This window comes from Rutidosis leptorrhynchoides, chromosome 3 (assembly GCF_046630445.1).
Source record: "Rutidosis leptorrhynchoides isolate AG116_Rl617_1_P2 chromosome 3, CSIRO_AGI_Rlap_v1, whole genome shotgun sequence".
Classification (NCBI taxonomy): Eukaryota; Viridiplantae; Streptophyta; class Magnoliopsida; order Asterales; family Asteraceae; genus Rutidosis; species Rutidosis leptorrhynchoides.
The window spans coordinates 105,129,275-105,151,148 of NC_092335.1; the positions used below are offsets into that span (position 1 = coordinate 105,129,275).

The 21,874-nt window shown below is 42.7% G+C and overlaps 1 protein-coding gene across 1 annotated transcript in view; it reads right to left on the reverse strand.

Moving 5' to 3' along the window:
* Nucleotides 1-21,874, reverse strand: part of LOC139900270 (uncharacterized) — a 34,533-nt gene that overhangs the window by 11,492 nt on the left and 1,167 nt on the right. The window contains exon 3 of the mRNA XM_071883058.1: nucleotides 21,683-21,829. Within this exon, the coding sequence (XP_071739159.1) occupies nucleotides 21,683-21,829 (147 nt within the window). The remainder of the gene's footprint in view (nucleotides 1-21,682; nucleotides 21,830-21,874) is intronic.

The window sequence follows — 21,874 nt, forward strand, 5'->3', positions numbered from 1 at the left end:
TCAATATCCTGAAGCCTTGAACGTTCAGCAAGTTCAGCATCAGCAGCTTCTCTGGCTTCCCTTTCAGCAGCTAAACCCATCAGATAATCATCATATGAAATGTTCAGGGATCTTACTGCTTCAACCATCTTTCTACCCTCTTCAGTACTAAGGGCAGCACAATACTCCCTTATATCCATACCCAGCTGGAGAGCATATTCAAAATGAATTCTTTCATCAGTAGTGGAGAGCCTGAGACCACTGTTATTCAAGTACACCCTAATGTCAACGCCAAAGTTTAGTGCAGCAATATAGTGTGGGTGATCAAGAGGGTGATGCAGCAGCCTGACTTGACGAATTCTTTCATTAAGTTCAATTTGTCTTTGTTCAAGCAACTCTGGAACAGTGATCTGAAGTCTGTAGGCATCTCTTTCATCTGGGTTCATTTTCCTGATGTTCGGCTCACCATGGGTTACTGAGTCATCTTCCCAAGTGATATGTTTGTCATGAACCCTTGGGGAAGATGGAGGATACATAGATGATTCATAGCTGCCAGATGAACTAACTGGATGCTGATTGACCCGGTTATCCTGTGTTCTGTCAAAGTAAACTTGAATCTGGGGAGGAAGAGGAGATAGAACAAATGTTTGGCCGTCTCTTCCCCAGACTGTGAAGTGAGCAGGATCAACCGTTTCATCACCTACTTGTTTAGCACCCAGCTCAACCGACTTTGCTGGGTCTTCAACACTTGTACTACCCAGCAGCACACTTCTGGCTGGGTCTTCTATCACAGCACTCCTTGCTGTGTCTTCAATGCCAGCTGACTGATTAGTATCAGCTGGCTCAACCACATCAGTACCTTCATCAGCTGCCTCGAATAGGGGTCCTTTCCTCAGGGGCTGATTGTCCCTAGGAGCAGATTTCACCCTGTATTTGTCAATAGGCCTGGGTTCAGCTGATGGTTCTTGTGTCGATACTGGTTGAATAGGAGGCAGGTAAGGAACAATAGCAAGATGCTCCCCCTGTCTAATAACATCATCATCACTAAGGATGATTGTTTCTGCTGGCTGTTTTTGTTGTGTAGCTGGCTGAGCAGCAGATGCTGGTTGAGGAGTAGAGCTGGGTTCTAACATAGCATCAACCCATTTCATGAAAATATCAGCTCTAACTCCACCAGTTGACCCAGTAGAATCAAGGTAATCCTTCATCTCAGCAGGAGTCATGTTCCTGATTCTTTCTGCTCTCTGTGCATACAGCTTTTCCCTCTGTTTGTCGTATTTGACCATGAACTTGGCATTTCTTTTTCTTGCCTCTTTTCTGTGTTTATCAAAGGCAGTCAGGTCATCATCGACTTCCAATGCTTTTGGACTCAGCCATCTTCTGTGCATAATCTTACGACGTTTAAGATCAGCAAAGGCCTCAAACTTGGCATTGAAGGCATCATCTAGTTCCTGCTGTCGCTTTTGATGTCTCTCTAACTTCCTCTTCATTTTACGTTCAATAGATTGAGACAGCACAAAAGCTTCAGCTACAGCCATATCAGAAACATCACTGGGCTTACTGCCAGAACCAATATCATCCACTGGTGTGGCAGACACACTGGGTTGAGTACCACCAGTTGCCTGTGCACCACCAGCTTCAGTATGAGCGTTGCTGGGCTTAGGGCCAGTGTCTTGACCATCACCATCACCATCTCCATCTCTCCTGGGTTGTTTAGGAGCCTTTTCATGTTCATGCTCCCCCTCAGACTGTTTTCTCTTTTTAGATTTCTTTTGAGACTTTTTCTCCCCCTTTTTGTCATCAGCACGGGCAGTAATAGAAGGGGAGACAGTAGCATCAAGATCACTGTCTGACTGAGGAGCAGAGAAGGCAAAATTGTTCCACTCAGCAACCTCTAGAGTAAGATGGGCACCAGGATCCACACCAAATTGTCGTAGCAGAAGATTGGAGGATCTAACTTCATTCCTGGCTACACCCATAGCCATTTGTTCAACGATGGCCCGAACATCACCTTGCAAAGCAGCCATTCGTTGCATGTTTTCAACCATCTGAACATAGGCAGCAGCAGGAATCATGTTAGCCATTTGAGCTTCCTGCGATTCCAATCTCTCGTGTAACACCCTGTTCTCCTCATTTAAGAAAGTATTTCTGCGGTTAGCAGCATCCAAATCAGCTTGGAGTCGGGTGATATTTTCACAGTACTCATTGTGAGAGATAATTCGCCTTTGAAGCTCCTCTTCATCTTCGTGGTGCTTTGTGATTGCTTCGACTGCCATATCAGCAAAAGCACACACCTGCTGGAGTTTAAGATCAATAGGAGTTGTAACAGCCTCTCCAGCAGATCTGACAGCAGCAGAAACACTATCAACAATAGCTCTGCGAATAGTTTCCTCTAAATTTGGTGTGATCCCTTGCAGTGTCTTATAGACAGCAAAGGTGGAAATATCGGCAACCTCATCTGCATTGAACTTTAAGTATGCAGAGGTTGAAGGTTGGTCAGCACAAGCTAACAGAGGAGTATCACCGTGGGGTGGTGGAGATGGAAGGTCAGGAGCTGACTCATCATCATGATCACCATCGTTTTTACCTTCGCCCGAAGGCTTAGAACCACTGATATCCTTGTCAGCATTACTATCAGCATTGTCATCAGTAAGATCCACTGGTTTGTCTTTGGAACCAGTCACGTTATCATGAGTGACTGGTTCGCCCTTACCAGTACCTTCATCAGCATCCTCATCAGAAGAAGATGAGGAGGAAGAAGCTGAGGAAGAAGAAGGTACTGGTGAATCAGGGACATTTTGCATAACACACTTACCAGTAGTAGGATCGATGACAAACTTGAGAGGCCTCCATGTACCAGGAAATGGCGAAGCAGCTGGAGCCATACCAAAAACATGATAGTAAGGCTGTTCATTGATTTGCTCCAGCAGGGCTATCCTCTCATAAATTTCTTCTCTAGCTGGTCTATCAAGCTGAGATAATAGCTCAACCATCTCTTCACGAGGTAATCTGCTGGCTGAGACTATCGCAGATTCGGGATCAATGGTCAGCTGATCGACCAGCATAGCAATCTTGGGAGAGATTGAAGCTCCCTTGAAAATGAAGTTAGGAACAACTTCATATGGATCTGGTACCTGCACAACATATGGCTTTGTTTCCTCAGTAACAGATGCCTTAGTCGAATCAGTAGTTGTGTCAGCAGAGGTACCAGCATCCTTAACATCAGCAACCTCAGCGGTTGGTTCAGTAGCAACCAAAATCGGACCAATAGGATGACGAACTGCCGATTCTGTAAGAACTTGACGTTCCATAGAAGAAGAATCAGAAGAATCAGCAGGCTCATCAGACATTAATGCAGGGTCCACTCTTGGCTGGGTGACAGGTTCATCAAGAAGAACATCCTTGACAATATTGTCAATAACCTTCTCAAGAACAGGAGGTTCTTCCATGATAACATCTTCCACACCAGCAGCAGCAGAATCAACAGTACTAGCATCAGCACCACCAGTAACAGAATCAGTGGCACCAACACCAGTAGCAGAGGCAGCAATATCACCAGTGGGAATAACAACATCTTTATTTTGCTCCCCCTCTGCCTGTTCATCTACCCTGCTAAGAACTGAAACAATAGAACAAGTTATGTTAGCAACTGTAGAACCAAATAAATTTGACTCAACAATTGCATCTTGTAACAACCCAAACCAAACCACGACAATTCCCGTTAAATTTCACAACACAAAAAAAAAATTTCTGGTGCAGATCATTTGCGCGGCGCGCCAGGTGGGCGCGCGGCGCGCCGAATCACCTGGACAGCCCGCTGTCCCCGGAAGTCAATTTAACAAAAATGTTTGACTAGTTCCCGACACATTTAGCCAAAACGCTTTTAACCGTACATTAATATATGTAAAACTAGCACATAACTAAGGTTTGAGCGAGTTTCACAAAGTGGGGCCCACACGTGCCCAATTTACCCTTTAAGTATAAAAATACAATTTTAGACCATAAGACTCTTAATACAAGACAAAGCCGAGCATGGCGATTGGGGATACACTACCCAATCCTAATAAATCCAAAAGCAAGCCTTCTACGCAAACTATGCAAGTCCTCTAATCCTCGCGCTTACCCGAGCCACCATCCGCATGCAATCTATAAAAAGAGTCAACAACGAGAGGGTAAGCTAACGCTTAGTGAATGATAATATACTACATACATATATATGTATAAAATGAATACGCCACACAAACAAATACCGCATACCGTAGCATCCAAATATAAAGCAACTACACTAAGCATACCGTACAATCTCTAAGCATCAAGCTAAAGGTACAACAACAAATATGAGTCCACCAACGACAAGGTGAACCTCTCCAAATGGCTACACCCGGAGGGTTAGCTACAACACAACAATACATTAATATATATATATCAATATAAACGAACAAGGTTAACACCTTAACCCAATACCGAGAACCAATACCACAATGAAGATTGGCCGAACTACACGAGCCTTAGTAATCCGAACCACACGAGATTACTATCTTCACAACATCGAGGTTGGCCGAACCACACGAGCCTTAGTAATCCGAACCACACGAGATTACTACCTCAACAAGATGACCGAACTACACGAGTCACCATGAATCCGAACTACACGAGATTCATTTGATAAGATGACCGAAACCACACGCGTCATCGTGAATCCGAAACCACACGCGATTCACTTCTCCAACTCAAACCCACGGTCACGGGATTATAAAATCCACCACATCGGGGCCACAACATCCAAATCACAATCATGTGTGATAACGTACACACGAACGAATACTTCGCCAAAGATGGTCAACCAAAACGCACAACCGTGCCAATTGGACTCATACACAAGTCCATCCAGTCCACCTACATGTGAAGTGAGCTCTATAGCCGAGAATCACTTCACCCGACCCGCACCCATCCTACACATACATATGTACATAGGATAATATCACTCACCTTGAAGTCTTGAAGAAAGCTTCCAAGTAATCCGCAACTCGCCAATGGAAAATACCTATTCCATTATCACAATTACAACAATACAATTAGGATGGATTTACAAACCAACCCAATTCAACACTTAGTGCAATTTCGACCCAATTGCACTTCCAAGCACAAACCGTGCCCGAACTAACCAATAATCACTAACACAAGTGAGAATGGTCCTAATAAGCCAATTAAACCCGAACTCAAGTGTCAAACACGTGTCATACCCATTTAGACACTTAAACCCTAATTTTGACCCATAAAGGTCAAAATCTCGTCCTTTATAAGTTTTGACACCAAAACACATTTAACTCGGACTTATACTTCAACTTAATCCATTTTAAGTTCGTAAACCTCATTAAGTCACCAAATGGGTCATAATCACCACCAAACCCTAATTTGACCCAAAGTCAAAGTTAGTCAATCAATTAACCCTAAATAGGTTTCAACACTTCCATAATCACTAATCCAAGTGATAAATCCCAAGATTAAAGCCTAATCAAGGCCAAATCGTCAATCAACCCAAAACCCGCCAAGTGACAAGAATAACTAGTCACCATAAATCCATTTCATCACATAAAAGGGTTTTACAACTAATTAACTCAAAACCCTAACTTGAATATCAAATTAAATAATTGAAATTCGGAGTTTGAGCTTACCAATACTATCACCGTGTAGCCGAGAACGAAAGGAGCAACTTTAAAACCCGAGACTTTGCACGATTCGAGCTTCTTCCTCACCAAAACCTCCAATCTCTCTCTAAACTCTTACTCTCTCTCTAAAAATGGATGAAGATGATGAGTGGATGTGAATGGGATCCAAAACTGATCCAAACTAGCTCATAAGCCTCACAAATCCGGCCTCAAGTGAAATTACCCATTTGCCCTTCATTTAAACCAATTAAAAACAAAGGATTCTGTCAGCAGCAAACGGCGCGGCGCGCCGAATCCCCGCGCGGCGCGCGACATAACTGAAACAGATTCTTTTGCATTTTAAACTTTATATAAATAATCCGCGAAACCCAATCTCGAACGTCTTAATACACAAACAAGCAAGATAAATATTCGGGTCTTACAACTCTCCCCCACTTAAACTCGATCACGTCCTCGTGATCCTCGTCACTTAACCAAACGGACCCCACCCTATGGTCCTCGACATAAGTTCCAATCCGACTTCCCCAGACAATCCTCCCCAAGGAGTCGCCTTTAACAACTAAATCGTCACCCGTGATTTATCAAAACCACAATCCGAGTACTAAAACCATGCTCATTCCCTAACATCGGGAAACTCAACCAATCTCGTACCGAGATATCAATCCCTCAGCGTACTATTACCGAGTACAACGCTAAAAGCAACCAAGTCTCAACCTAAGGTCAACAACCCGAAACGATGAAGACCGAACCAAACGAATCCTTACGGACAACACCGACCACTAACATCCCTTGTAGTGCGCAATACGACCAAAGCGCAACTACCGTAACATCATAACAAACGGCTAAAACCGATAGCGTCCAAAACGATGATGGCAACGCTAAACCAAGGTGTACAAAATCGACTTTCGTCACACCCGTAACAACATGTGAGCGAAACACGGCTATCGCATCACTAATCACACAACATGGTCCTCACGACCCCACCATCGGTGTATCAAACAACCGATAGATCAAACAACACGGTCCTTACGACCCCACCATCGGTGTATCAAACAACCAATGGATCACACAACACACGAAGGCTGGCCGAAAACACACGCGCCTTAGTGAATCCGAACTACACGCGACTCACTACCTTCACCACAACAACAATCGGGAATGGCCGAACTACACGCGCCATAGTGAATCCGAACTACACGAGAGTCACTATCCCGGAGGAATGACCGAACTACACGAGTCATTTGTGAATCCGAACTACACGAGACTCACTCCTCAATACAATGACCGAAACCACACGAGTCATTTGTGAATCCGAACTACACGAGATTCACTTCCACAACATCGAGGTTGGCCGAACTACACGAGCCTTAGTAATCCGAAACCACACGAGATTACTACCTCAATAAGATGACCGAACTACACGAGTCACCATGAATCCGAACTACACGAGATTCATTCGATAAGATGACCGAAACTACACGCGTCATCGTGAATCCGAAACCACACGCGATTCACAACCATGATGAAGTCAGCGGACCCGAAGATCATGCTTCACCAATCTCAACACCGGATGAAGTCAGCGGACCCGAAGATCATGCTTCACCGATCTCAACACCACGATGAAGTCAGCGGACCCGAAGATCATGCTTCACCGATCTCGACACCACGATGAAGTCAGCGGACCCGAAGATCATGCTTCACCGATCTCAACACCACGATGAAGTCAGCGGACCCGAAGATCATGCTCCACCGATCAACCATACAATAATGAAGTCAGCGGACCCTAAAGATCATGCTTCATTAATCATCAACACCACGATGAAGTCAGCGGACTCCGAAAGTCATGCTTCATCAATCACATACGCACTTTCGGCCTCAAACAACGAGTAGTGCAACATCGCGCTCTGCTACACTATAGTGAATCCTAACGGATATCACTAACCATCCCCACAATCGAGTAAGAACCACCTACATCAAACATAGGTACCAAACAATAATTCTCCAAAAGAGAATCCGACACACACCTCCCTTAACCGAAGGATTTCACCTTGCTCGTCAAACACGTCCATTATCTCTCAACGAGATTTACCACGTTACCACCTCGGTGATGATTCAAATCCAAACCATAAGTACAATTTATCCGAAATTGTACCCTACCACAAATCGCCCCAACCAGGTCTCGACAACATTTTCCGGATCTACCAATAGCATCATCCGAAATCTCACACTAAAACTTCCTCGTGCGGGAGTGTAACTCCCCCACTTAGAATTACGTTCCATAACCGCATCTCGTACACTCGTACAATGCTACCAAAGGTAGACTTTACCAATAATTGGGTTCGCACGACCCATTACCACATCTTGCTCCAACCTTGAGCACACGAAGGATTTTAACCAACCCTTAAACACTTTGAACGAAAAGTGTACCGCAACACAATCGGAGTCGAACACCACGCTAGTAGGTATAAAAGGGGCACCTAATGTCGCGTCATAAAGACTCCATTACCAACACCCATCGAGATTTAAAACACTCGATCTCAAGGGTTCCAACCAACCGACGAACCTCATGATTCGTCACTTCAACATCAAAGCGAACACGCGCTTAACAACCAAACACCAAAACCATTTCCGTGGCTTGGTAGAAACGTTTCCCAAATACTAAGGAATGCTTGGTTACGCCAAGTCTTACGCCCTTCGCCCGTCAATCAAACATCAACACAGGGTACTTCCATTAGGAACGTCACCCGTAGCATAACATGCACAACAAAGGCACGCAGCTCAAACTCAAACGGCATTTAATAAATAATCAAAAGACATATTTATCAAACTTAAACGTACCTTAACGTCTCATGGCCGCACCCGTCCCCGCTAACTTGGGACATTCCGACTTACGATGTCCTTCCTTTTGGCAATTGAAGCACACCATACCATCACCCTTTGGTACCGAACATTCCCAAGACTTGTGACCCCTCACGCCACAATTGTAACATCTAACCGCACTAGAATCCGACATACCCGTTCGCGTACCACCCGTGCTCACACTCGGACCCTTAGCCCTCTTACTCGGAGCACCATAAGAAACGACCCTTCGCTCACTTGAAGGTTCACCCTTTTTCGATCGTGAATACGACTCGAAACCTCTAGCCAAGTCGAATAATTCCGAAAACGATTTCGCTTGACCCCGGCTAATTTTACTTTTCAAGTCATCATTCAAGGTCCGATAGAAATCTCCCATCAACAAACGATCATTCCCCAAATACTCCGGACAAAAACGAGCCTTCGCCATAAAGGTCGTCTTGAGAGTACTCAAATCCATAGATCCTTGTCGCAAATTTCGCAACTCATTACGCAATTCCCACAAATCGGCCGAAGTCCGGAACTCCTCAAAGAATTCCTCCTTAAACTCGTCCCACGATAAAGCCATAAACGTCTCGCCACCAACAAGATCAATCTTACCATCCAACCAATCCCTTGCCCTACCCCGCAACAAACTCGTAGCGAGTCTCGTCTTCCTCTCGGGAGGGCAATCAATAGTACGAAAACACCCTTCGACATCCGAAATCCATGTTGTGCTCACCAAAGGATCCGGTTTCCCGTCATACATCGGGGGTTTAGTCCTCATGAAGCTCTTAAGATAACGCTCCATTTCACCACTACTTTGAAGTTCGGAATACCTCCTTTCCATTCTTTCTTCTAACGCACTCATTTGCTCCGCAACGGCGGCCGCAACTCTAGTATTAAACTCCTCGTCATTCGTCTCGATCTCGTTTCGCGTCGCCATTCTAAAGAATGCAAAACGATTAGTCCACGAACGTGTAAAACCGTACGCACGACACAGCCCCATCTTGCTAAACACTCATCGTACATCACTTGTTAGACACGATTTGCACCCGTAATAAGGTTTGCAAGTTCTTATTACGCACACATGCCGCATCGACTCGTTAGTACAACGACCGTCTCGCTCGATGATATACACAAACACAACCAAAATTCTACGCGGTACAAACACACGCGAGAATTATTATCACAACACAACAACATATTAATAATATCCGCATTACTAATATAAACGTTAGTCAACCTATAGCCAAGGCACTAACCAACCCATTCCGACCCGTAATCCTACAAGTCCCGCAACAATTTAAGCACACACAAGTCTAAGTCTAGGCACCTATCTCAAGTCACCTAAATCCCTTAGACCATGCTCTGATACCACTTGTAACAACCCAAACCAAACCACGACAATTCCCGTTAAATTTCACAACACAAAAAAAAAATTTCTGGTGCAGATCATTTGCGCGGCGCGCCAGGTGGGCGCGCGGCGCGCCGAATCACCTGGACAGCCCGCTGTCCCCGGAAGTCAATTTAACAAAAATGTTTGACTAGTTCCCGACACATTTAGCCAAAACGCTTTTAACCGTACATTAATATATGTAAAACTAGCACATAACTAAGGTTTGAGCGAGTTTCACAAAGTGGGGCCCACACGTGCCCAATTTACCCTTTAAGTATAAAAATACAATTTTAGACCATAAGACTCTTAATACAAGACAAAGCCGAGCATGGCGATTGGGGATACACTACCCAATCCTAATAAATCCAAAAGCAAGCCTTCTACGCAAACTATGCAAGTCCTCTAATCCTCGCGCTTACCCGAGCCACCATCCGCATGCAATCTATAAAAAGAGTCAACAACGAGAGGGTAAGCTAACGCTTAGTGAATGATAATATACTACATACATATATATGTATAAAATGAATACGCCACACAAACAAATACCGCATACCGTAGCATCCAAATATAAAGCAACTACACTAAGCATACCGTACAATCTCTAAGCATCAAGCTAAAGGTACAACAACAAATATGAGTCCACCAACGACAAGGTGAACCTCTCCAAATGGCTACACCCGGAGGGTTAGCTACAACACAACAATACATTAATATATATATATCAATATAAACGAACAAGGTTAACACCTTAACCCAATACCGAGAACCAATACCACAATGAAGATTGGCCGAACTACACGAGCCTTAGTAATCCGAACCACACGAGATTACTATCTTCACAACATCGAGGTTGGCCGAACCACACGAGCCTTAGTAATCCGAACCACACGAGATTACTACCTCAACAAGATGACCGAACTACACGAGTCACCATGAATCCGAACTACACGAGATTCATTTGATAAGATGACCGAAACCACACGCGTCATCGTGAATCCGAAACCACACGCGATTCACTTCTCCAACTCAAACCCACGGTCACGGGATTATAAAATCCACCACATCGGGGCCACAACATCCAAATCACAATCATGTGTGATAACGTACACACGAACGAATACTTCGCCAAAGATGGTCAACCAAAACGCACAACCGTGCCAATTGGACTCATACACAAGTCCATCCAGTCCACCTACATGTGAAGTGAGCTCTATAGCCGAGAATCACTTCACCCGACCCGCACCCATCCTACACATACATATGTACATAGGATAATATCACTCACCTTGAAGTCTTGAAGAAAGCTTCCAAGTAATCCGCAACTCGCCAATGGAAAATACCTATTCCATTATCACAATTACAACAATACAATTAGGATGGATTTACAAACCAACCCAATTCAACACTTAGTGCAATTTCGACCCAATTGCACTTCCAAGCACAAACCGTGCCCGAACTAACCAATAATCACTAACACAAGTGAGAATGGTCCTAATAAGCCAATTAAACCCGAACTCAAGTGTCAAACACGTGTCATACCCATTTAGACACTTAAACCCTAATTTTGACCCATAAAGGTCAAAATCTCGTCCTTTATAAGTTTTGACACCAAAACACATTTAACTCGGACTTATACTTCAACTTAATCCATTTTAAGTTCGTAAACCTCATTAAGTCACCAAATGGGTCATAATCACCACCAAACCCTAATTTGACCCAAAGTCAAAGTTAGTCAATCAATTAACCCTAAATAGGTTTCAACACTTCCATAATCACTAATCCAAGTGATAAATCCCAAGATTAAAGCCTAATCAAGGCCAAATCGTCAATCAACCCAAAACCCGCCAAGTGACAAGAATAACTAGTCACCATAAATCCATTTCATCACATAAAAGGGTTTTACAACTAATTAACTCAAAACCCTAACTTGAATATCAAATTAAATAATTGAAATTCGGAGTTTGAGCTTACCAATACTATCACCGTGTAGCCGAGAACGAAAGGAGCAACTTTAAAACCCGAGACTTTGCACGATTCGAGCTTCTTCCTCACCAAAACCTCCAATCTCTCTCTAAACTCTTACTCTCTCTCTAAAAATGGATGAAGATGATGAGTGGATGTGAATGGGATCCAAAACTGATCCAAACTAGCTCATAAGCCTCACAAATCCGGCCTCAAGTGAAATTACCCATTTGCCCTTCATTTAAACCAATTAAAAACAAAGGATTCTGTCAGCAGCAAACGGCGCGGCGCGCCGAATCCCCGCGCGGCGCGCGACATAACTGAAACAGATTCTTTTGCATTTTAAACTTTATATAAATAATCCGCGAAACCCAATCTCGAACGTCTTAATACACAAACAAGCAAGATAAATATTCGGGTCTTACACATCTGTTTTTGGTCTCTGGGGACAGACTTTTGATTTGGTCAGCCCTTCGAATGAGACAGAAGAAGGTGTCTGTAAGTACAGCGGTGACTCTGCTGACTCATTGGCAACACATGTTGACCCAGATAGTGTAAGAGATCTGGCTGGTAATGATGTAGGAGTGCGACTCTTAACAGTATCCGAGTAACATACTGGCTGTGCAGTCACCTGAGCTGGTTCAACACGATGAAGACCCAGCTCAAGCCTGCTTTGGGGGTCAGTTATGTTCTCTGCTGGTTGTACTGTCAGCAGAGAGTATTGCAATAAATTCAATTCAGAAAAATGTGGAAGTGCCTGGTTAGACGAGTATGGGTTGCTACTCTTCTTGACACCAGTTTTAAAACCAGTCAGCTTGGGAGCCAAGGTTATACCGTTAACTCCCTCAATATTTTTCAAGTCAGCAGTTAAAAAATTTTCAATTAAGTTAGATTGTTCTGCTGTTTGGTCTAGAAACGCACCAGGTTCCATAGCTACATCCTTTGCAGGAGCAGCAGCTGAGACTGGTGCAATCTCCCCTGTGGTTCGCTTGGAGCCAGCTTTAGCACGCTTAGGTTTGCCTGTTACCAAGAAATAGATGAGCAACGGATTCCAACACTAGAAATGGGTAGTCAGTATATAAGACTAGGGCTGTTCTTTATGATTAGAGAGCACTAGATTCTAATACAACTACTGCTTTACCAGTATATGAGACGGTGGCTGTACTAGTTGAGGTAGCTGGCTGCTTCCTTCGCGTTGCTGGCTTTCGCTGAGGACCCTCCCCCTCAGCTGGTGCAGAACCAGAGGCAGTCGATTGGGTGGCTCCACGACGAGCAGCAAGATACTCGTTCATTGCTGGTGTCAACTCAGCATATGGAGCAGCAGGTACATCCTTTGGCATACCCCCTTGTTTTACTGGGACCTCAAATGATTGATCAGCAATTTGCTGATAAGCTTCACCCAGTTCACTTTCAAATACCAGGCTTAAGAATCGTGGAAATGGAATCAAGTTGGTTCTTACTCTAGCAGTGACCATTTCCCTTAGCCTCAAATAAATTTCAAGGGCGTAATCGATGTTCCTGTTGAACAACAACCCATGACCAAGCTTGAGCTCAAAATCTGAGCATTGGTCAAAGCTTCCTGACTTTTGACTCATGCACTGAGTCATCAACCCAAAGAAGTAGTACCACAGAGGTGGCATATGCTTTCTCAACGGTGTATGTGCCACTGGTCCAGCAAACCCAATGGTCTCCAACACCTCCCTTCTTAATTCGTCACTAGTAGGTGAAGCAACAAATGGTCCACCGGGCAATTGAAGAGCACGTCTAATAGCTTCGACGGTGACAGAGCAATTTAGGGTTTCAGTCACCATGCCACGAATACATGGAACGTTGCCGGGAGTGGTGGCAACAGTGGCAGTATACCAAAATCGTGCCAAACAGGCAGCATAGAATCGGGAAGGTACACCGGTGATGGCTCTTGCCAGAGGTGATTGACGGATGTATTCGATGAGGGCCTCATACCCTTTGTTAACCTTCGATTTGGGAATAGAGAGGGCATGTGCAGCATTGCCTCTAGATAGGCGAATCAGGGAGTGATCAGGTGCATTGGGAGCCCTAATCAGGTTGGGGTGGAGATTGAACAGTGGTCCTTGAACGACGTGTTCTTGAACCACCGGTTCCTCCGGTGCCGGTGCCGGTTGTGGGGCAGGTTGTGGTTGCTGTTGTGGTTCGATTGATTGAGGTTGTTGTTGCTGTTGTTCCTCTTGCTGGCTTGCAGCACGTGGTGATTGCTGTTGTTGTTCTGCCATTGATGAGTGTAGGATGAAGATTTGAAGATTGAAAAGATTTTGAGAGTAAAAGTGTGTGTATTTTGAAAGATGAATAACCGAAGGTTATTTTGTAAGATGAAACACACTTTTATCCGTTGTGAGTGGGTGAAAAAGTGCAGGAGAGAGAAAATGACTGTCATCTGCAGGCGCGTGGGCAGATGTGACGACTGGCACGTTTTCAAAGGGAGACAGACGGTTGACATGACATTTATACGGCTTAAACACTCATTACTCCCATACAGCATTAAATGCATCAGATTTTATTTCAAACAAATTGATTTAAAACCTCAAAAATAATTTTTTGTATTAAATACAAAATACTTTTGTTACATTTAATATGTCATGAATTTAATTTAAATCATTGGAAGTAAATGAGTTTCCAGTTTTAAGGAATCGTTAAATTTGGAGAGCTATTTATTATTTCATTTAAAACATTTAAGTAACCAAAATATAAAAGACCTTGCTGTGCTGGTTGTTTGACATGTAGGCAGTAAGTAAATAAATGTGACTTACTGGTTTGCCCTACACGTTGTAGAGCCAGCACACCAACAAAAGTTGTCTTTTATTTAAAGCTCAAGCATACCCAGCTCAGAGATGAGATAGTTAAAACGTTTCTCATCTAATGGTTTTGTAAATAGGTCTGCTAATTGCTGGTCTGTAGAAATAAAATGTAACTCAACATCACCCTTTTGAACATGATCCCTTATGAAATGATACCGAACATCGATGTGCTTAGTCCTTGAGTGCATCACAGGATTGTTGGTGATAGCAATTGCACTGGTGTTGTCACAGTAGATTGGAGTTTTTGTAACATGAACACCATAGTCCTTTAGCTGGCTTTGCATCCACAGTACTTGAGCAGTACAACTACCAGCAGAGACATATTCTGCTTCAGCAGTGGATGTGGACACAGTATTTTGCTTTTTGCTTGTCCAGCTGACTAGCCTACTACCCAGTAACTGGCACCCACCAGTAGTACTTTTCCTGTCTATTTTACACCCTGCAAAGTCAGCATCTGAATACCCAATTAGTTCAAAATCCTGGTCTTTGGGATACCAAAGACCACGTTTAGCAGTACCTTTTAGGTATCTGAATATTCTTTTTACTGCCAGCAAGTGTGACTCTTTAGGATCAGCTTGATATCTGGCACAGAGACATGTGGCGAACATAATATCTGGTCTGCTGGCTGTGAGATAAAGTAGGGATCCAATCATACCTCTATATTCAGTGATATTGACTGGTTCACCATTTGGATCAGCATCTATTTTAATAGATGCTGCCATTGGAGTCCCTATGTCTTTTAAACAGGTCAGACCAAATTTCTTTAGCATATCTTTGATATATTTATCTTGACTTATGAATATTCCATCATCAAGTTGTTTGATCTGCAATCCTAAAAAGTATTGTAGATCTCTTTGTAAACTCATTTCATATGCCTTTGACATACGTTTTGAAAAATCTTGACAATGTTTTTCATTTTTAGAACCATAAATAATATCATCCACATATATCTGTACCAACAAGAGATCACCATCTATCTCTTTTGAGAATAGAGTGGTATCAATTGTTCCAACTTTAAAACCTATACCAGTGAGATACACATGAAGTGTCTCATACCATGCTCTTGGAGCCTGTTTAAGGCCATAAAGAGCTTTGTCTAACTTGTAGACATGGTCTGGATATTTACTGCTTACAAAACCAGGAGGCTGTTTGACATAAACTTCTTCTTGCAGCTTCCCATTCAGAAATGCAGATTTAACATCCATCTGAAATACTCTAAAGTTCATCCTAGCAGCATATGCTAAGAACAATCTGATAGCTTCCATCCTAGCCACTGGTGCATAAGTTTCCCCATAATCCAATCCTTCTTCCTGTCTAAACCCTTGAGCAACCAATCTTGCTTTGTTTCTGATAACGACACCATCTTCATCCATCTTGTTTTTAAACACCCACTTAGTACCAATGATCTTCTTTGTCTTATCCTCAGGTTCAGGTACCAATGTCCACACTTTGTTCCTATCAAACTGAGTAATTTCTTCTTGCATTGAACCAACCCAGCTAGGATCTTGAAGTGCTTCCTCAGGACACGTGGGCTCAATGGTAGACACAAAATTAACATGCATACAAAAGTTACTGGTAGCATGCCTCCGTGTTTTAACACCACTCGCAAGATTACCAATAATCTGCTCAATCGGATGCTCCCTTGTCCATTTGGTGTTATGAACAGGTGAGCTGGTTGTAGAACACACAGCATCTTGATCATCAGCTGGTTCAGATGAGTGAGCAGCAACAGAAGGTTGCTGATCAATATCAGTAGAATCAGTACCAGCTTGTGATCTCTCAGAACCAGCAGACCTAGGCTCAAGTTGCAGCACTTCAGTAGAGCCAGTAGGTCCACTTGGTTTAGACACAGATGGAACAGAATGTTCCATTTCATCATCAGAGAACCCAGCAGCATGGATTGGTGAGGGTTGTGCTGCTGGCTCTTCATCATCAAGAGCTTGCTGAGTAGGCTCTTCAAACAGTAACACTTCATCTTCACGATCAGTAGATGAAGCAGAGGCAGTTTCATCGAATGTAACATTAATGGATTCTTCAAAACAACCTCTTCTTTTGTTGTAGACCCTATATGCCTTTGACATGTTGGAATATCCAAGGAATATACCTTCATCAGCTTTAGCATCGAATTTGCCCAGCTGATCCCTATTATTTAGAATGTAACAGGGAGTGCCAAATACATGAAGAAATGAAATTGAGGGTCTTCTTCCTTTGAGAACTTCATAAGCAGTTTTCTGATGTCTTTTCACAATAAGAGATCTATTCTGGGTAAAACAGGCAGTATTCACAGCTTCTGCCCAGTAGGAATTCTTCAACCCAGACTCAGCCAACATAGATCTTGCTGCTTCAATGAGAGTTCTGTTTCTTCTTTCTGCAACACCATTTTGCTGAGGTGTTCTCACAGCAGAGAAATTTTGGGAAAGACCTTTGTCAGCACAAAATTCTTCTAATGTAGCATTTCTGAATTCTGTACCATGATCACTTCTTAGTTGCTTCACCAGTTGCCCATTCAAAAGCTCCATTCTTTTGATAAAATTGATGATTTCATCAGCAGCTTCACTCTTTTGCCTCAGAAAGAACACCCAAGTGTATCTCGAGTATTCATCAACAATAACCAGTGTATACTTCTTCCCACTACAGCTGGCCACATTCACTGGACCAAATAGATCCATATGAAGTAAGTGAAATGGTTTCTCAACAGATGAGATTTGCTTGGATTTGAACGAGGCATGGTGATGTTTCCCCTTTTCACAACCAGGACACAATCTGTCCTTCACATAAGACATTGTGGGTAGCCCAGACACCAAACTTCTACTGGATAATTTGTGAATATCTTTGAAGTTGAGATGTGAGAGTCTCTTGTGCCATAACCACTTCAGGTTGTCTGCTGCCTTCGAATAGAAACAAGTATCAGTTGTTGTGACTGCTGTGTTCATGTCAATTTGATACATGTTTTCATGACGTTTTGCAGTCAGCAGTGGCTTCCCTGTCTTATCAAAAATAGTACCAATTTTCTTTCTGAATTGGACTATCTTATTCTTGCTTGTCAGTTGGCTTATGCTGAGTAAGTTATGTTTAAGCCCAACTACATATGCAACATTTGAGAACGTGACATTCCCATTTGTCAAAGTACCAAAACCCTTTGTGTAACCCAACGAATTATCTCCATACGAAACAACTGGACCATCCTTTTCCTGATAGTCCATCAGCAGGGACTTACTTCCGGTCATATGTCTCGAACATCCACTGTCGAGATACCAGATTTGCTTGTTTTGAATGCCCTGCACAATAACTTAGAGATTAGTTCTTTTTGGGAACCCATCCAAGGATGGGTTCTGAAGGAGTCACCTTTGATGACTTCTTCTTTTCTACTGGCTTGCTAGAAGAAGCAGCAGATGGGGTTTGGGTTTGAGTACACTGGTTAGCCAGGTGAGCTTTGCTGCCACATTTGTAGCATTTTCTCACTTTTGGCTTTTGTGGCTGGTCATGCACAGATCTAATAAGGGCAGTAGGATCGGGTCGACTTTTAATTACTGCCTCAATTAGCTGGTCAAGCTTGGCTGTCATTATCTCAGTGATAGACAGCTCATCAGTCGAGTCAATTTTTGCTTTTCCCTTATGGGCAGCTTTCCTTTTGGAACCAGTACCATGACCATGGCGAACTGTCTTTTCTTTATTATTTGACAAGTTAGCGTGGGAAGTTGCTGGCTTGTCTTCTGATGCTGATGAACCAGTAGGTATCTTAACTGCTGCCTTAGATTTGCCAGTATTTCGTTTCACTGGCTTGTCTGCAGCTACTGGGTGACCAGTAGATTGGTCATCAGCTGGCTTAGCACTGGTAGAACTCGAACACGAAGGGGAATCAGTTGGTTTAACTTTTCTCAAATTGTTTTCAGTGATTTCCCTTTTAATACGTCTTTCTTTCGGAGTCATGTAGTGGATGCTTGAGGGGTCAGTAGTCTCATCAATTGAGTTACTGGCTTCTCTTGCTCTAACTTCATCCTCCAAAATTTCTTTCATGGCAGGTGGTGGGGACACAGTAGGTCTAACAAATTTGTTTGTCACAACCTTTTTACCTTCAACTATCTTGGCAAAAGTATTTGGCAAGACAGCTTCAGGATCAGTTTCAAGAATCGGGTCCATGAAAGTAACTTCTGCAATAGCAGCAGCAGCAGCATAGTCACCAGCAAAGAAGGCTTGAACTTGGGCAGGCACCTGCTCGTTAACACATTTAGCTGTGCGTTGAGCAGATGTGCACCATGAAGCAACAACTCTTTTGAGATTGTCCAGCTGGGTCTTGACTTCTGCTGCCTCAACGTGAAGAGTTTCTAAAGCAAAGTTTTGTTTTTCAAGTTTGGAAATTGTATCTTTTAAGATCTTAATTTCATCATTTTTGCCTTTGAGTTTTTCATTTAAAGATTTGTTATTAGATTTCAAACTCTCTTCACGTTTGCAGCTTCTGCATAAATCAATTCTTAGGTAGTCAAACATTTCAGCTTTTTCATCATCAGTATAAGTTCGAAAATTATCAACCTTATACATCATTTCAGTTTTCCATTGAGGAGAATCTCTGTTTTGATCAGCTTCCCTCATATCAGCCAAAAACGTACTACCACCATCATCCTCATCAGACTCCTCGACCTCTTTGGCCATCAAACACAGCTTTTTACCAGTAGCATAACCAGCACCATCATCATCAGTATCACTATCAGAGGATGAGGACGTGCTGGCTTCATCCCAGTCATGATGTTCAGCAACTAGAACCTTTTCTGGCTGTTTACCCTTCTTGTCAGTCTTTGCACTTTCCTTCATCTGAGCTTTCATAGCTTTGTACTTGTTTTTGTACTTATCAGCTTTTGAGAAAGAGTTAGCATGTGACGTGGAAGGTTTCTTGGACATGCATTCAGCAGCAAAATGTCCAACCTTCCCACAATTAAAGCACTCAGATTTAGGACCCTTGACTGACTTGCTGTTGTACCTAGCATTTGGCTTTTTGCTCCATTTGTATGACTTGCTGGTTCTACTACGATTGAACCTTTTGAACTGCCTAGCCAGCAGAGCCATACCTTCAGCAAACCCTTCTACATCACTTTCATCTGTACTGCTTTCTTCAGACCCAGTACCACTTTCCTCAACACTATCAGCTGACTCTTGTTCTGCCAGTAACTTTTGAACCAGTAAAGCTTTTTGAGCTTTCTTCCATTTAGCAGCAGCAATAAGAGCAGCATCATCATTTTTAGATGATTTTGAAGTGGTGGGGGCAGACCTAAAGTTTTCTTTCATGTTAAGTTCAAACTTGGCTTCTGCCTTCTCATGATTCCAAAGGGAACTGTAGAGAGAAGACAGGTTAAAGTTCTTTAGGGTCTGTGTGGTTCTTAATGGGTCAGTAACAGGTTTCCATTTACATGGCAGTGCATCAATGAATTTGTTCACTTGTTCAAATTCAGTGTAGGTTACATTTAAAGTGGTTAGGTCTGCTATCAAAGAGTTAAACCTAATGAAGGTTTGCTTAAGGGTTTCATTCTTATAGGCAAAGAACATTTCATATTCTCTTTTAAGAGCAATCATCCTGTTCTGCCTAACTTCTCCCATACCCTCATAGGTGACATCTAGGTAGTCAAGCATAAGCTTAGCATTTTCTTTTCCCTTGATCAGTTTGAACAGTGGGTTAGGCAAAGTTATGGCTAACAGGGTTCTGATTTTAGGGTCAAGACCAACTCGACGTTTATCCTCATCATCCCATCTAGAGGGAGTGAGAATAACCTCTCTGCCAGGGATGGCAGGAGTGTCAGCTGTTGCTGGTGCACTACCAACTGTCTCAGTGGGAACAAAAGGGCCATTTTTGGCAATTCCAGGCATGAGTGAATCCACAGACTCAAGATGGAGCATGAACCTTGCCTTCCAGGTTTCATACTCATCTTCATCAAACTTAGGTGGTCTGTTAGATGAGCCATTCTCAAGGTAAGCTGAGTTTGAATACGAAGCCATAAGAGAATTCAGATCCAAGATATTAATTATCAAGACTGAAGCTCTGATACCAGTTGTTGGTCCCTTAATAACAACAGGAGTATTGTAGAGGGGGGGTGAATACAATTCTTTTCTTAATTAACTAGTCAGTTAATCACGTTTAGTATTCTGTAGTAAATAAGATAGAGTCACAGGTAATTTTCAACTGTTATTCTTTATTGATTAAATCAGAAAGAATCACAACTATCCTTGGCGGAAATGATAGTTGGTTGATACAGATTACCTAGATTATAGCTAAGAGATAAACTAAAGCTATTACACGGTTTTGACTCTAACAGATAAACCCACACCACTCCTATTTTACAATAGTGGATACAACAATATATATAGTAGTTCTATTAACCGTGTAATTAATCTATTGTCCACTAGTACATTGGATGCCTTGTACTTGTGGGGACAATTGTGTCAGAAGGCGTGCTCTCCTTCTTTCCTCTTAGGTAGCTATTTGCTGGAACACACCAATTCGGTTTGGCACTACCATTTGATTTAAACAAATGGAATGTTGTGTTCCCTAGGTATGAATAAAGTATAACACATGTCTGCACATGCGTTCCACTTCTGCATTCCCACGTGGTCCTGTAAGGTCACTTGTCAGCCGCCGACTCCTGTCCTTTTCTGTTCAACTTTGTCTTCGACTTCTGTTGAATAGTGCGTTGATGTAGACCACTCTGGGAAACTACCATGCTTGTAATGGAGCATGGCTGTCTTGTGTTGTATGCTGATATCCAGACTTACTGGTCCTTCATATGCTGAGTCACTTCGATATTCTTGATTTGCTGGGTGCACATCCTGTGCTGATTCGAAGAATACATTTCTACCTTGTGCTGATAGACTAGGCAGCATACTAAACACTCGACACAGCTATACTAGCTGACTATACATAAACAAACGTGTGCTGGCTGCACATAACACTTTAGTGCAAATAAATATTGTTTTGTCATAATTAAATCCTTAATTATTTTGGGGACTCAACAAACACTTACCATAACGTTTAGTAGATGCAGGTAATCAGTGACTGAAAAAGTCTCAGCCGATGAACGTTTCCAAAATAAGGCCCTCGGTACTCCATTTTTGTCTGTCTTGTGGGCAAAACTTTTAATTGTTCGTCGATATGCCTCGAGAATCCAAATCTACAAAATTAGTTAAATAAATAAGGACGCATAAAAAAATAATAT